This window comes from Mustelus asterias, chromosome 22 (genome assembly GCF_964213995.1).
Source record: "Mustelus asterias chromosome 22, sMusAst1.hap1.1, whole genome shotgun sequence".
Classification (NCBI taxonomy): domain Eukaryota; kingdom Metazoa; phylum Chordata; class Chondrichthyes; order Carcharhiniformes; family Triakidae; genus Mustelus; species Mustelus asterias.
In genome coordinates, this window is record NC_135822.1 from 62,895,718 (window position 1) to 62,911,678 (window position 15,961).

General features: G+C 55.9%; 1 protein-coding gene across 2 annotated transcripts in view; it reads left to right on the forward strand.

Moving 5' to 3' along the window:
- LOC144510113 (fibroblast growth factor receptor 1-like) overlaps positions 1-15,961 on the forward strand; it is a 231,494-nt gene that overhangs the window by 149,089 nt on the left and 66,444 nt on the right. For both annotated transcript variants that reach the window (XM_078239392.1, XM_078239393.1), the window contains exons 3-4: positions 4,311-4,574; positions 6,800-6,925. In XM_078239392.1, coding sequence (XP_078095518.1) covers positions 4,311-4,574; positions 6,800-6,925 — 390 coding nt within the window. The remainder of the gene's footprint in view (positions 1-4,310; positions 4,575-6,799; positions 6,926-15,961) is intronic.

Sequence of the window (15,961 nt, forward strand, 5' to 3'; positions counted from 1 at the left end):
TGGCCCCACATGGCAGGCCTCCCGATTGCTGGCCAGCCCCTCCTTCCCGTATCCCTGGCCCTCGGCCCTCCCCCCCCGCCCCATGGCCCAATCACTGGCCCCCCCAAGAAGGCCCGGGCCCAGTCCCCGGCCTGCCTCGATCACTGCCCCTCCCCCAGCCTCGCACCGTTCACTCAGGGCCGGACGCCCAGCGCGATTGCGCTAATCCAGCCCTCCCCCCTGCTGAAATCTCCCAGCCGGGGATGGGAGAATCGCCCCCGGAATGTTCTGCCTGTTGACGGTGATTATTAAGGACCATCTTTACACAAAAGAGGGTGAACCCTCTGCTTCAGGTGCGCAAATTGGAGACTGCATTTAAAACAGTGGCTTCACTTCAGCTGCCTCTGAAACGGGGATGTCCTACAATCCAGAACAGTACAGCGCCGGAACAATCCAGAACAGTACAGCGCCGGAACAATCCAGAACAGTACAGTGCCAGAACAATCCAGAACAGTACAGTGCCGGAACAATCCAGAACAGTACAGCGCCGGAACAATCCAGAACAGTACAGTGCCAGAACAATCCAGAACAGTACAGTGCCAGAACAATCCAGAACAGTACAGTGCCGGAACAATCCAGAACAGTACAGCGCCGGAACAATCCAGAACAGTACAGTGCCAGAACAATCCAGAACAGTACAGTGCCGGAACAATCCAGAACAGTACAGCGCCGGAACAATCCAGAACAGTACAGCGCCGGAACAATCCAGAACAGTACGGCGCCGGAACAATCCAGAACAGTACAGTGCCAGAACAATCCAGAACAGTACAGTGCCGGAACAATCCAGAACAGTACAGCGCCGGAACAATCCAGAACAGTACAGTGCCAGAACAATCCAGAACAGTACAGTGCCGGAACAATCCAGAACAGTACAGTGCCAGAACAATCCAGAACAGTACAGTGCCAGAACAATCCAGAACAGTACAGTGCCGGAACAATCCAGAACAGTACGGCGCCGGAACAATCCAGAACAGTACAGCGCCGGAACAATCCAGAACAGTACGGCGCCGGAACAATCCAGAACAGTACGGCGCCGGAACAATCCAGAACAGTACGGCGCCGGAACAATCCAGAACAGTACGGCGCCGGAACAATCCAGAACAGTACGGCGCCGGAACAATCCAGAACAGTACGGCGCCGGAACAATCCAGAACAGTACGGCGCCGGAACAATCCAGAACAGTACGGCGCCGGAACAATCCAGAACAGTACGGCGCCTGAACAATCCAGAACAGTACAGTGCCGGAACAATCCAGAACAGTACGGCGCCGGAACAATCCAGAACAGTACGGCGCCGGAACAATCCAGAACAGTACGGCGCCGGAACAATCCAGAACAGTACGGCGCCTGAACAATCCAGAACAGTACAGTGCCGGAACAATCCAGAACAGTACGGCGCCGGAACAATCCAGAACAGTACGGCGCCGGAACAATCCAGAACAGTACGGCGCCGGAACAATCCAGAACAGTACGGCGCCGGAACAATCCAGAACAGTACGGCGCCGGAACAATCCAGAACAGTACGGCGCCGGAACAATCCAGAACAGTACGGCGCCGGAACAATCCAGAACAGTACGGCGCCTAAACAATCCAGAACAGTACGGCGCCGGAACAATCCAGAACAGTACGGCGCCGGAACAATCCAGAACAGTACGGCGCCGGAACAATCCAGAACAGTACAGTGCCGGAACAATCCAGAACAGTACAGTGCCGGAACAATCCAGAACAGTACAGTGCCGGAACAATCCAGAACAGTACAGTGCCGGAACAATCCAGAACAGTACAGTGCCGGAACAATCCAGAACAGTACAGTGCCGGAACAATCCAGAACAGTACAGTGCCAGAACAATCCAGAACAGTACGGCGCCGGAACAATCCAGAACAGTACGGCGCCGGAACAATCCAGAACAGTACGGCGCCGGAACAATCCAGAACAGTACGGCGCCGGAACAATCCAGAACAGTACAGTGCCGGAACAATCCAGAACAGTACGGCGCCGGAACAATCCAGAACAGTACGGCGCCGGAACAGGCCCTTCAGCCCACCATGTAGTGCCCAACATGGCACCAAATTAAACTAACTCCCTTCTGTCTGCTCCTGCTCCACATTCCTCTATTCCTTGCATATTCTCGTGCTTTTATCTAAAGCCCCTTAACCCCCCCCCCACTATCGTACCTGCCTCCACCACCACCCCCAGCAGTACGTTCCAGACACACTCTGTGTAAAACAAAAAGTTGCCCCTCTAACCTCCTTTGAACTTTTCCCTCTCTCACTTTCCCTCTCGCACCCGAGGTGTGCAGGACCTGAGATTGTTAAAGGCGACAGCTAAAGGCAAACTTGAAATAATTGAAAGGGTGCAGAGGAGATTTACAAGGATGTTGCCTGGATTGAGTGGCATGCCTTATGAGGATAGGCTGAGGGAGCTCGGTCTTTTCTCCTTGGAGAGACGAAGGATGAGAGGAGACCTAATAGAGGTGTATAAGATGTTGAGAGGCATAGATCGGGTGGACTCTCAGAAGCTTTTTCCCAGGGTGGAAATGGCTGCTACGAGAGGACACAGGTTTAAGGTGCTGGGGGGTAGGTACAGGGGAAATGTTAGGGGTAAGTTTTTCACACAGAGGGTGGTGGGCGAGTGGAATCGGCTGCCGTCAGTGGTGGTGGAGGCAAACTCAATAGGGTCTTTTAAGAGACTCCTGGATGAGTACATGGGACTTAATAGGATGGAGGGTTATAGGTAGGCCTAAAAAGGTAGGGATATGTTCGGCACAACTTGTGGGGCCAAAGGGCCTGTTTGTGCTGTAGTTTTCTATGTTTCTATGTAAGCACTTATTTTGATGTCTGTATCCTGAGCCCTGGCCAAATTTGGTGCAGCGAGAGTGTGACGTTACATCCTATCCACGGTTCAAGACTGAGATTTTTAATCAGTTTGGGGATCCAGGGTGATGGGGATAGGGCGGGGGATGTGGGATTGAGGATTATCAGACCAGGTTAGTGATGATCTCATTGAATGGCAGAGCAGACTCAATGGGCTGAATGGCCTGCTTCTGCTCTGATGTCTCCGGGTGCATCCTGAGAGTTTTCCAACATGAAGTTGGTGTGTATAGAGGGAATACTGCAGGCTGAGCTGTGCTGGGAACTGAGTTGTCCTGGGGAAGGGAGGAGACAGAGAGAGAGACGCAGCAACGTGTCACCGACCATGGGCTGGGCCTGCATCGGAAGCTCCGGCCTTCAGGAGTTTGGACAGGAGAGCGGGAAGATTGATGAGACAGTGCCGGTCGTTTCCACACAAACTAGTCTCCGTGGACACCAGGAATCGGAAGTCGGTTTGGCAAAGAGCAGAAAGGATCGAAGTCATGAGTGCCTGAAAGTGTTCTGTGCTGCGTGGCCAACCGGCTTGATGGATGAGGCGCAGGGATAAATTGGGTTAGTGCTTTGAAACCCAGACACTCGGAGAAATAATGAAGCACTTCACTGAGAGGCGCATCTGCAGTCCCACTGGATTACAACATGCACTCAAACAAATTCCTCTCTTCCCCCCCCCCCACTCCGAGAAGGCAATGGGACAGTGAATACCCCCCTGTCCACCTCTCTGTCTGACTTAATCAAGATCGTTCTTCTGATGAGGGCTTTTGAGGATTCTTCAACATTTTAAAACAGGACACTTGAGGGAATAATGTAAATGTCCTCGGCGAGGGACAGCAGTTAGTTACCCGCTGAAATGACTTGATGAGCCTGTACAGACACAACACCCCCTTCCCTCCTTTATTCTCCCTCTTTCCCCCTCCCCTTCTCTCTCCCTCTCTGTCTGTCCCTCCCCCTTTCTCTACCTCCCTCTTTGTCTATGTCTCCCTCCCTCCCTTTCTTTCTCTCCCTCCCTCCCTTTCACTCCCTCCCTCCCTTTCGCTCCCTCCCTCCCTTTCTCTCCCTCCCTCACTTACTCTCCTGCCTCTCTTTCTCCCCCTCTCCCCCTCTCTTCCCAGATTGACTTGTCCCTGTCACGGCTGTGGGGGGGGCGGGGGTTCATGTGATTGCCCCACTGTGCTGCCCAATGATGGTGTTTGGATGGGGCATGGCTGTTTGCCGACTGCACCTGAGGTGTCAACCACACTTGCAGCTGTGTTTGCGATGGCCGATTCAGCCGATTCTCTGGGGACGTTGGCAGCAGTTGTGCCTTGCGTTCCTGCCAACGGGCATCGTGATGAATGGATGTTGTGGTTATGTTGCAGCGATGGCCGCACGCTGACATCAACCGTTTTGCCATTTGCCTTGCAGTGTCCTTGAAGCAGAAGCCCGAGATCGAGCCGTACTCTGCCTACCCGGGGAACACCCTGGAACTGTGCTGCCGCCTGAGGGAGGATGTCCAGAGCATCGACTGGACCAAGGACGGAGTACAGCTGCTCACCAGCAACCGCACCCGAATCACTGCCGAGTATCTCCAGATCACCAACTCCGTGCGAGAGGATTCCGGCCTCTACACCTGTGTCACCAACGGACCTTCCGGCAGCGTGACCTCTCACTTCGCTGTCAGTGTCTCTGGTATGTGGCAATCCATTGCTCCAGCAGTCTGAGCCCTGGTGATGAGGCGGGAGGGTCACTGTGGGGTGGCACGGTGGCACAGTGATTAGCACTGCTGTCTCGGCGCCAGGGACCCGGGTTCGATTCCCGGTTCGGGTCACTGTCTGTGTGGAGTCTGCACGTTCTCCCCGTGTCTGTGTGGGTTTCCTCCGGGTGCTCCGGTTTCCTCCCACAGTCCAAAGATGTGCGAGTTAGGTGGATTGGCTGTGCTAAATTGCCGCTTAGTGTCAGGAGGATTAGCAGGGTAAATATGTGGCGTTACGGGAATAGGACTGTGTGGGATTGTGGTTGGCGCAGGCTTGATGGGCCGAACAGCCTCCTTCTGTACTGTATGGATTATTTGATTCTCTCCTGGGACACTAAGGGGGAATTTATCATTGCCAATCCACCTATTTTGGAGTTTGGGAGGAAACCGGGGCACCCGGAGGAAACTCAGGCACATAAGAACATAACATAAGAACTAGGAGCAGGAGTAGGCCATCTGGCCCCTCGAGCCTGCTCCACCATTCAATAAGATCATGGCCGATCTTTTCATGGACTCAGTTCCACTTACCCGCCCGCTCACCATAACCCTTAATTCCTTTACTGTTCAAAAATTTATCTATCCTTGCCTTAAAAACATTCAATGAGGTAGCCTCAACTGCTTCACTGGGCAGGGAATTCCATAGATTTACAACCCTTTGTGTGAAGAAGTTCCTCCTCAACTCGGTCCGAAATCGCCCCTTATTAGTTCTACTTTCACCTGCCAGTGGAAACAGCCTCCCTGCTTCTATCTTATCTATTCCCTTCATAATCTTGGATGTTTCTATAAGATCTCCCCCTCATTCTTCTGAATTCCACAGGGAGAATGTGCAAACTCCGCACAGACGGTGACCCAAGTCGGGAATCGAACCCGGATCCCTGGCTCTGTGAGGCAGCTGTGCCACTGTACTGCCACCCTTGCAGTGTAAAATAGCAGTGGAGGATGTGACTGCATCTATTTTGTGTCACAGGGCAGTTTCACCCCCATTATCTTGAATTGAAAGGAACAAAGGGAATGCTGCATCTCGCTGGTGGCTCAGTCAGCATGTTAAAAGCAGCAATATGTCACCGTTTGGTGTTCTGACCCCCTTGATCCTCAGCAGCACCTGTCAAATCAGCCACTGTCAGCTCTCACTCTTCCTCCTCCTCCCAAGCCCATGTTCTGAGGCTGAAGCAGACTGTTCTGAACCTTGGTGACATCTTTCTGTCTCTGAGATGAACCTCCTGTCGCACAACATCAGCCCATGCCGACCCTCCCTCAGCCCACCCGCTGCTACCTTCAGCCATCGCTTTGCTCCCTGTTCCAACACTTGTCTTCTCAACCAACTTGAAGTCATCCAAAGTGCTGACAACACAAACGCAAGTCACTCGCGCTCACCATTGTGATATGTTTGTTTAGGTGGATTGGCCGTGCTAAATTCCCCCTTAGTGTCCCAGGAGAGTATCATAGAATCCATACAGTGCAGAAGGAGGCCATTTGGCCCATCGAGTCTGCACCGACCACAATCCCACGCTGTCCTCTTACCCTGCCAATCCCCCTGACACTCGGGTCAATTTAGCATGGCCAATTGCTGTGTCTCTGGAGTCACATGGAGGCCAGACCTGTTAAGCAATGCCTCAATGTTGAAGTGTTCATACTTGTTTTTGAGTCACTCCATGACCTCACCCCTCCCTATCTCCTCACCCCTCCCTATCTCCTCCAGAATCTCTGCGCTCTGCCCATTCTGGCTGCTTGGATATCCTGAATCTAATCATCCACCACGCACAGATGCCATCCCTCGACCTCTGGCGTGCTCTCTCCTTTTGAAAGATGCTCATTCAAGTTTCCCTCTGTCACCAATTCTTTGGGACACCTGATCAAACCTAGTCTTGATAATGATGCTCACAAAACACCTTGGGATGTTTGACTGTGTTCAAGACGGTATCTCATTGCAAGCTGTGAGCTTCCCCCCCTACATTTTATTGGCGAATTGGTTAGTCCTGGGGTGGGACACCTGGTTCCAGAGTCGGGTACACAGGTCACTGCTTTGGTAGCGATCTGAGCTAATGTGGTTAACACTGAGTCAACATGAATTCTTGCTGAAGTGTGGCCTCTGATTTGTGGAACACTGTACAAACTCCTGGTGCCTTGACTCCTTAATAACCTGAGCACACTCCTGGCCTAGATACCCTGTTCTCAGTGGAGGACGATGAGGACGATGAGGATGAAGATGAAGATGATGAAGATAATGACGGTGGAAATGAAGAGGAGGATGAGTCGGAGGAAACAGCCAAGGGCAGGAAGGAAGCACGTAAGTGAGGAGGGGGATTGATGGTCTGATCAGGGTGCTGCCTGCTCTGATCCTCCCAGCCTCTTCCCAAGTTGACCATGGATAAATTGTCACTCTGACTGCCATTGTTCACACAAGGCCAAAGTGAGACCATCGGGGTTGGCATGGGAACCATGCTGGAGTTTTTGGAGGATCACTCCGACATCTGGTTCCCGCTGGATGTGGGAAGACCCCATTGCGCACATAATGCTGACATATTATTCCATGAACCATGACCACACAGATTTTCCCTGTTTGACCACATACTGAATGAAAGATATGCTGTGTGTGACTCTGGAAATGAATCTGCATTTTTACCACATTTTTCACAACTTAGCCAGTGGAATAATTCTGAAGTAATGTAGAAAACACGGATGCCAATTTTCACACAGCAAGATCCCACTAACAGCAACGTGACAATGAACAGGAATCCCTTTCACATATTACAGTTGAGGGAGAACTATTGGCCGGAGACTGGGGAGAAGTCCCCAGTTCTTCCGCAAAACACTGCCCACATAATGTCTCGTACCTGCCTGTCACGGCAGACCAGACTTGGGTTAGGATCTTATCCAAGAGGCAGCACCCCTAACAGTGCGGCACTCCCTCAGTGTGACACTGGAAGGTCATTATCACCCCACCATTCCCTGGTTCAGAGGTGAGAGTGCGACGTCTTGAGGCATTTGTAAAGCCAATGACTGGTGCATCATTATAACACATTGGGATGTTTAGTCCCATCATGAGGCTCCTAGTACAAGGTGCAAGGTAAGCTTTGTCTTCTCTCTGCGTTGAACGGTGTTTAAAGAAGACAGTCTTTAGATTGAGCTTGTGCAGAATGTGATGCATGAATTAGGGGCAGGAGAAGGCCACTCGGCCCCTCGGGCCTGCTGCACCATTGAGTAAGATCATGGCTGATCTGATTCTAACCCTAGCCCCTCATGACTGCCTTTCACCTCCCTGTTAATCAGGAATCTATCCAGCTCTCCCTGAAGGATATTCCCTGACTCTGCCCCATTGCCTTTTGAGGGAGAGAGTTCCAAAGACCCCGACACTTGAGAAAACAATGTTCCCTCACCCCGGTCTTCAATGAGTGAGCCTGAGTTCGAGATTCTCTGACAAGGGGAAGCATCCTCTCCACATCCACCCTGTCAACACCTGTCAACCTCTTCTAAATTCCGGTGCATACAAACCTAACCCTGCCAATGTTCACTCACTCGCTCCCCGTCGCTCCTCACACCCCCTCATTCCTCCGTGCTCCCCCCTCCCGCTCCCCCCCTCCCGCTCCCCCCCTCCCGCTCCCCCCCTCCCGCTCCCCCCCTCCCGCTCCCCCCCTCCCGCTCCCCCCTCCCGCTCCCCCCCTCCCGCTCCCCCCCTCCCGCTCCCCCCCTCCCGCTCCCCCCCTCCCGCTCCCCCCCTCCCGCTCCCCCTCTCCCGCTCCGCCCCTCCCGCTCCCCCCCCTCCCGCTTCTCCCCCCGTCTCCAGCTCTCTCCCCCCGCCCTCCAGCTCTCTCCCCCCCCCTCCAGCTCTCTCCCCCCCCTCCAGCTCTCCCCCCCCCCTCCAGCTTTCCCCCCCCCCTCCAGCTCTCGCCCCCCCCCTCCAGCTCTCCCCCCCCCCCCCTCCAGCTCTCCCCCCCCCCCTCCAGCTCTCCCCCCCCCCCTCCCAGCTCTCCCCCCCCTCCAGCTCTCCCCCCCCTCCAGCTCTCCCCCCCCTCCAGCTCTCTCCCCCCCCCCTCCAGCTCTCCCCCCCCCTCCAGCTCTCCCCCCCCTCCAGCTCTCCCCCCCCTCCAGCTCTCCCCCCCCCTCCAGCTCTCCCCCCCCTCCAGCTCTCCCCCCCCTCCAGCTCTCCCCCCCCCTCCAGCTCTCCCCCCCCCCCTCCAGCTCTCCCCCCCCCCCCTCCAGCTCTCCCCCCCCTTCCAGCTCTCCCCCCCCCCTCCAGCTCTCCCCCCCCCCTCCAGCTCTCCCCCCCCCCTCCAGCTCCCCCCCCCCCTCCAGCTCTCCCCCCCCCTCCAGCTCTCCCCCCCCCCTCCAGCTCTCCCCCCCCCTCCAGCTCTCCCCCCCCCCTCCAGCTCTCCCCCCCCCCTCCAGCTCTCCCCCCCCCCCTCCAGCTCTCCCCCCCCCCTCCAGCTCTCCCCCCCCCCCTCCAGCTCTCCCCCCCCCCCTCCAGCTCTCCCCCCCCCCCTCCAGCTCTCCCCCCCCCCCTCCAGCTCTCCCCCCCCCCCTCCAGCTCTCCCCCCCCCTCCAGCTCTCCCCCCCCCCTCCAGCTCTCCCCCCCCCCTCCAGCTCTCCCCCCCCCCTCCAGCTCTCCCCCCCCCTCCAGCTCTCCCCCCCCCCTCCAGCTCTCCCCCCCCCCTCCAGCTCTCCCCCCCCTCCAGCTCTCCCCCCCCTCCAGCTCTCCCCCCCCTCCAGCTCTCCCCCCCCTCCAGCTCTCTCCCCCCCCCTCCAGCTCTCCCCCCCCCCTCCAGCTCTCCCCCCCCTCCAGCTCTCCCCCCCCTCCAGCTCTCCCCCCCCTCCAGCTCTCCCCCCCCCTCCAGCTCTCCCCCCCCCCCCTCCAGCTCTCCCCCCCCCTCCAGCTCTCCCCCCCCCTCCAGCTCTCCCCCCCCCTCCAGCTCTCCCCCCCCCCCTCCAGCTCTCCCCCCCCTTCCAGCTCTCCCCCCCCCCCTCCAGCTCTCCCCCCCCCCCCTCCAGCTCTCCCCCCCCCCTCCAGCTCCCCCCCCCCTCCAGCTCCCCCCCCCCCCCCTCCAGCTCTCCCCCCCCCCCTCCAGCTCTCCCCCCCCCCTCCAGCTCTCCCCCCCCCCCTCCAGCTCTCCCCCCCCCCTCCAGCTCTCACCCCCCCTCCAGCTCTCCCCCCCCCCCCCAGCTCTCCCCCCCCCCTCCAGCTCTCCCCCCCCCCTCCAGCTCTCCCCCCCCCCCTCCAGCTCTCCCCCCCCCTCCAGCTCTCCCCCCCCCCCTCCAGCTCTCCCCCCCCCCCTCCAGCTCTCCCCCCCCCCCTCCAGCTCTCCCCCCCCCCCTCCAGCTCTCCCCCCCCCCCCTCCAGCTCTCCCCCCCCCCTCCAGCTCTCCCCCCCCCCTCCAGCTCTCCCCCCCCCTCCAGCTCTCCCCCCCCCCTCCAGCTCTCCCCCCCCCTCCAGCTCTTCCCCCCCCCCTCCAGCTCTCCCCCCCCCCCAGCTCTCCCCCCCCCCCCCCAGCTCTCCCCCCCCCCCAGCTCTCCCCCCCCCCCCCCAGCTCTCCCCCCCCCTCCAGCTCTCCCCCCCCCCCCCGCTCTCCCCCCATCCCGCTCCCCCCTCCCGCTCCCCCCCTCTCGCTCCCCCCCTCCCGCTCCCCCCCTCCCGCTCCCCCCCTCCCGCTCCCCCCTCCCGCTCCCCCCCTCCCGCTCCCCCCCTCCCGCTCCCCCCTCCCGCTCCCCCCCTCCCGCTCCCCCCTCCCGCTCCCCCCCTCCCGCTCCCCCCCTCCCGCTCCCCCCCTCCCGCTCCCCCCCTCCCGCTCCCCCCCTCCCGCTCCCCCCCTCCCGCTCCCCCCCTCCCGCTCCCCCCCTCCCGCTCCCCCCTCCCGCTCCCCCCTCTCCCGCTCCCCCCTCCCCCGCTCCCCCCCTCCCGCTCCCCCCTCTCCCGCTCCCCCTTCGCGCACACCCCCCCCCTCCCCCCCTCCCGCATCCCCCCCCCTCCTGCTCCCCCCCTCCCTCCTGCTCCCCCCCCCCCCTCCTGCTCCCCTCCCGCTCTTTCCCCCCCCCCCCCCTTCTCTCTCCCCCCCCCCCCCCCCCCCTCACTCCGGCTCACCCCCCCACCACGCTCTCTCCGGCTCTTTCTTTCTCCCCCCCCCCCCCCCCCCCCCCAACCTCGCTCCGGCTCCTCCTCCCCCACCCCCCCCCCCCCCCCCCCCACCAGCCCCATCACTCCAGCTCTTTCCCCTCCCCTCTCGCTCCGGCGCTCCCCCCCCTCCCCTCGCTCCCTGGCTGCTGAGGAAACAGAGTTGTGCTGTATGGTGAATCCCGGAGCTGGAGGAGACACAAGGCCGCGGTGGGGCAGGGGGGGGAGTGACGAGCTCTTTGTCACGTGCCCCATTCACCATTGTCCATCACACTGACTGGAATCTTCCCACTGGTGCCGGGAACACAAAACTCCATGTCAGCATCCAAACGTCCTGTCCTGTTCTCACTGACACGAGAATTGGTCTGTCTTTTATTCTTCAAGATGCGTCAGCGAGGCAACAATGAATGAATTGTCTTGAATTTTCTTTGTTCACTCTGGTGCTCACAAATCATCGTGATTTGCCCATTGAATTAAATTTGCACCTGAATAGCTGCAGTTTTCAGATTCTCCGAGTGGGTATTTTTGATGGAGGATTATTAAAAGTGCAATCGTGTCAGGAACCAGTGACTCCAGTCTTTGTGGACAATAAAACCATAAGAAGCAAGCCATTCGGCCCATCGACTCTGCTCTGCCATTCGACGGGATCATGACTGATCTGTACTAATAATCCTCAAATCCACTTCTCCACCTTATCTCCACAACCCTGGATTCGTTGCTGATGTAAATTCTGACTACGTCAGCATTTATTGCCCATCCCTCGTTGCCCTTGGAGGGCAGTTGAGAGTCAACCACGTTGCTGTGGCTCTGGAGTCACATGTAGGCCAGACCGGGTAAGGATGGCAGATTTCCTTCCCTCAAGGACATTAGTGAACCACATGGGTTTTTCCGACAATCGACAACAGTTTCATGGTCATCAGTAGATTCTTAATTCCAGATTTTTAAAAATTGAATTTAAATTCCACCATCTGCCGTGGTGGGATTCGAACCCAGATCCCCAGGACATCAGCTGAGTTTCTGGATTAATAGTCCAGCAATAATGCCACTTGGCCATTGCCTCCCCTTGACTTTCTGTTGTCGTGGTGGGCCAGTGATTGACCAGTAATTCCAAAACCGTCAATGTCAGGGCCTCTTCCTTCAGTGCTTTTTAATCCAGGCCTTTCCAATGTGATGAGGTGTCTTGCTGCTTCCCATTTTGGACACAGTTTCGGGTCTTTGAAAGTTCCCAATGCTGTTGGGTTCATGCTGAGTGCCCCTCTCCTCCCCCCATTCCCCAACAGTGTATCTGGTTCCTGGCAGCAGTGTCTGAACTCGTCCATCAGTCGCTGAAAGTAAGCACGCAGGTACAGCAGGCAGTACAGAAGGCAAATGGGAAGGAAATGGCCTTCATAGCGAGAGGATTTGAGTATAGGGATAGGGATGTTTTGCTGCAATTGTACAGGACATTGGTGAGGCCACACCTGGAGTATTGTGTGCAGTTTTGGTATCCTTATCTGAGGAAGGATGTCCTTGCCATAGAGGGAGCGCAGTGAAGATTTATCAAGCTGATTCCTGGGATGGCAGGTCTGTCATCTGAGGAGAGATTAAGTCGGTTAGGATTATATTCACTGAAGTTTAGAAGAGTGAGAGGGGATCTCATAGAAATTTCTAAAATTCTAACTGGGTTCGACTGGATAGGTTCAGAAAGAATGTTCCCAATGATGGGGGAATCCAGAACTCGGGGTCATAGTTTGAGGATAAGGGGTAAACCTTTTAGAATTGAGGTGAGGAGAAATTTCTTCACCCAGAGAGTGGTGAATGTGTGGAATTCACTACAGAAAGGAGCTGAGGCCAAAACGTTGTCTTGATTTCAAGAAGAAACTAGACATAGCTCTTGGGGCTAAAGGGATCCAGGGATATGGGGGAAAGGGGGGATCAGGATATTGAATTCGATCATAGAATCATACAGCGCAGAAGAGGCCATTCAGCCCATCGAGTCTGTACTGACACATTAGAAACACCTGAACTCCCACTTAATCCCATCTGCAAGCACTTGGCCCATAGCCCTGAATGTTGTGAGGTGCCAAGTGCTCATCCAGATACTTTTTAAAGGATGTGAGGCATCCCACCCCCACCACAGATCCCTGTGGTACGCCACTGGACACTGGCTTCCAGTCACTAAAGCAGCCTTCTGTCATCACCCTCTGTCTCTGGCAACTGAGCCAATTTTCAATCCACTTCATCAAATTACCCTGTATCCCATGTGAATTTACCTTCTTTGCAAGTCTCTCATGTGGAACCTTGTCAAAGGCTTTGCTGAAATCCATATAAACGGCATCAACTGCACTCCCCTCGTCTACACACCTGATCACCTCAGAAAACTTAATCAAATTTGTTAGGCATGACCTCCCTCTGACACAGCCACGCTGGCTATCCCTGATCAAGCTTTTCCTCTCCAAGTGGAGACAGACACTCTCCTTCAGAAGTTTCTCCAATCGTTTCCCTACCACTGACGTGGGACTCACTGGTCTGTAGTTCCCTGGTTTACCTCGACAACCCTTCTTAAATAGTGGAACTACATTTGCTGTTCTCCAGTAATCTGGCACCTTCCCCCCGTGACCAGAGAGGAATTGAAAATTCGGGCCAGAGTCCCTGCAATCTCCTCCCTTGCCTCTCACAGCAGCCTCGGGCACAATTCATCTGGACCTGGAGATTTACCCAGTTTTCAGCCTCCCAATACCTTGCCCTGCGCTGTGTCAATTTGCTCAAGAACCTCTCAGTCTCTCTGCCTGAATTCCATTCCATTGTCCTCATTCTCAATGGATCACAATGAATGACAGATCAGGGCCAAATGGCCTTCTCCTGCTTCTAGGTTTGATGTTTCTCAAGCTGGAGAGAGGATCTGAGATGAGAGGAAATCTGAAATGTGCTTTGTTTCGTGGAGTATTTGGCTGAAGGGGAAAAGACACCTGATTTGAAATGACCTATTTGCCGCTCCCATCCCCCCCACCCCGCAAACGACACATGACATTGCTGTAACAGGGATTGAGCAGATTGAGTGAGAGATTTAACTGAGAACTCAGCCAGTGTTCCTGGCAAGTGTTGGAACTCTACACCTCAATGTGCCTCTGGCCCTGCTGATTCATCTCCTCATCCGCCGTTCCAAATGTCAGCCTATTCTGAAGCGTGTGACATCCGGAATGAATGGATCAAAGAGACAATGGCACTCAGAGGTGCACACTGAACTCCTGTATCGAGTGCCTGGAATGGCAGTTTAAAACCTCCCCAGCAAGGGAAAAAATTCACCCTTTCCTGCCTAAGATCCAACACGTACTGACTCGGTCACAGCGGTGGATACTTCCATGTTGGTGAAACACACCTTCCTCAGTGCCATCTGGTGGCTCAGTGGTTAGCACAGCTGCCTCACAGCGCCAGCGACCCGGGTTCAATTCTGACCTCGGGTCACGGACTGTCTGTGTGGAGTTTGCACCTTCTCCCCGTGTCTGCGTGGGCGTCTTCCGGGTGCTCCAATTTCCTCCCGCAGTCCAAAAGATCATAAAATGATAGAATCCTGACAGTGCAGAAGGAGGCCATTCAGCCCATCGAGTTTGTACCGACAACAATCCCATCCAGGCCCTATTCCCATAACCCCAGATATTCACCCTGCTAATCTCCCTGACACTAAGGGGCAATTTAGCATGGCCAATCCACCTAACTCACACATCTTTGGAATGTGGGAGGAAACGCAGACACGGGGAGAACGTGCAGACTCCACACAGACAGTGACCCAAGCTGGGAATCGAACCCGGGTCCCTGGCGCTGTGAGGCAGCAGTGCTAACCACTGGGCCACTGTGCCACTCTAACCCACCAGATGTGCAGGTTAGGTGGATTGGCCATGCTAAATTGCCCTTAGTGTCAGGGGGTCTAGCTAGGATAAAAATACCTGGGGTTACAGGGATTGGCCCTGGGTGGGATTGCATTCAGTGCAGATTGGATGGACTGAATGGCCTCCTTCTGCACTGTGGAATTCTCTGATCCTATGATCTGACCACATCTGCACAGGCTGCATCAACAGCTTTTCATGTTGACCGTTTTTAGCGTTACTGCTCAGACTCTCGGTATGTTGTGGCTGTTATGGTGTCGTCAAGAGATTGCAGACTTTGTCAGGAACAAGAGGTATTTATTGATGAGATAAACGTTAGGTGCAGGAGGTTTGCAGCTCCAGGCTGCCCTGGGGCAGAGCTCCAGTCTTTACCTGCTTATTTACATGGCTGCTCTGCGATTCTCCCTGGGAGAGAGGACTGCACCCTCTGGGGTGATCGCTGACTGGTTCCATCGGTCCCTCAAGTCAGATAACTCACTCCTGTGTTGTCTTCAAGAGACCAGCACCATATTTACAACAACTGTGCCATCAGAAAGTGTCAGCCCTGTGTTGGAACTCTTGATGGTTTGGAGTCAGAAGCTTCACGCCAGAGTCCAGAGCTGGTAGTATAGGGGCAGTGCAGTCCTGAGGCAGTGCAGCACTGTTGGACGTACCGATCTCATGTTAAACAGAGGCCTCACCTGCCCTCTGGGGTGACTGTAAAGATGAGCAGGGGAAAGTATTCCCAGTGCCCTGAGCAGGATTTAGCCCTGAAGCAACATCACTAAAGAGACAATGTTCTACTCACTCTCACATTGCTGGGAGCATGCTGTACCCAAATTGACTGCTATTTCCAATCGGAGCATAGTGACAACACTTAAATACCTTAATTAGCTACAAAATGCTTTGGGGGCATCCACAGTTTTGAAAGGTGCTCTCTCAATGTAAGGCTGCCTTTCTTTCTCATCAGTCTGGACGTGCGGAAGAATTGAAATGTAAGTTGTTCGAGTCCCAGATGATCAGAGACTGCTCTCCCCGTGGAGAGGGAGAGCTGACTGGTGGTGATTTAACCTGAGGGTCAACACGCCTCAGGCAAGGGGGCAAGCTTGAGAAGGCAGGGAGCTTCATCAGTCACCTCAGCCGCTACGGGAGTTGAACCCAGACAGTTGGCGTAACTCTGCATCACCGACCAGTCAAACCCACCCCCAAAACTGGAGAATGAGCGACATAGGGATTGGTCTCGGCCCTGTTGGAGTCTGAGGCATGCCTTTGTACCCTCTGTTGGATTCCAGAACGTTCTGCCTCATGACATCACCATCTGTCAGGGAGTGAATTGTGGAGAAGTCTGCAATTCCCAGCCTGAAGTTCTGGGCCATTG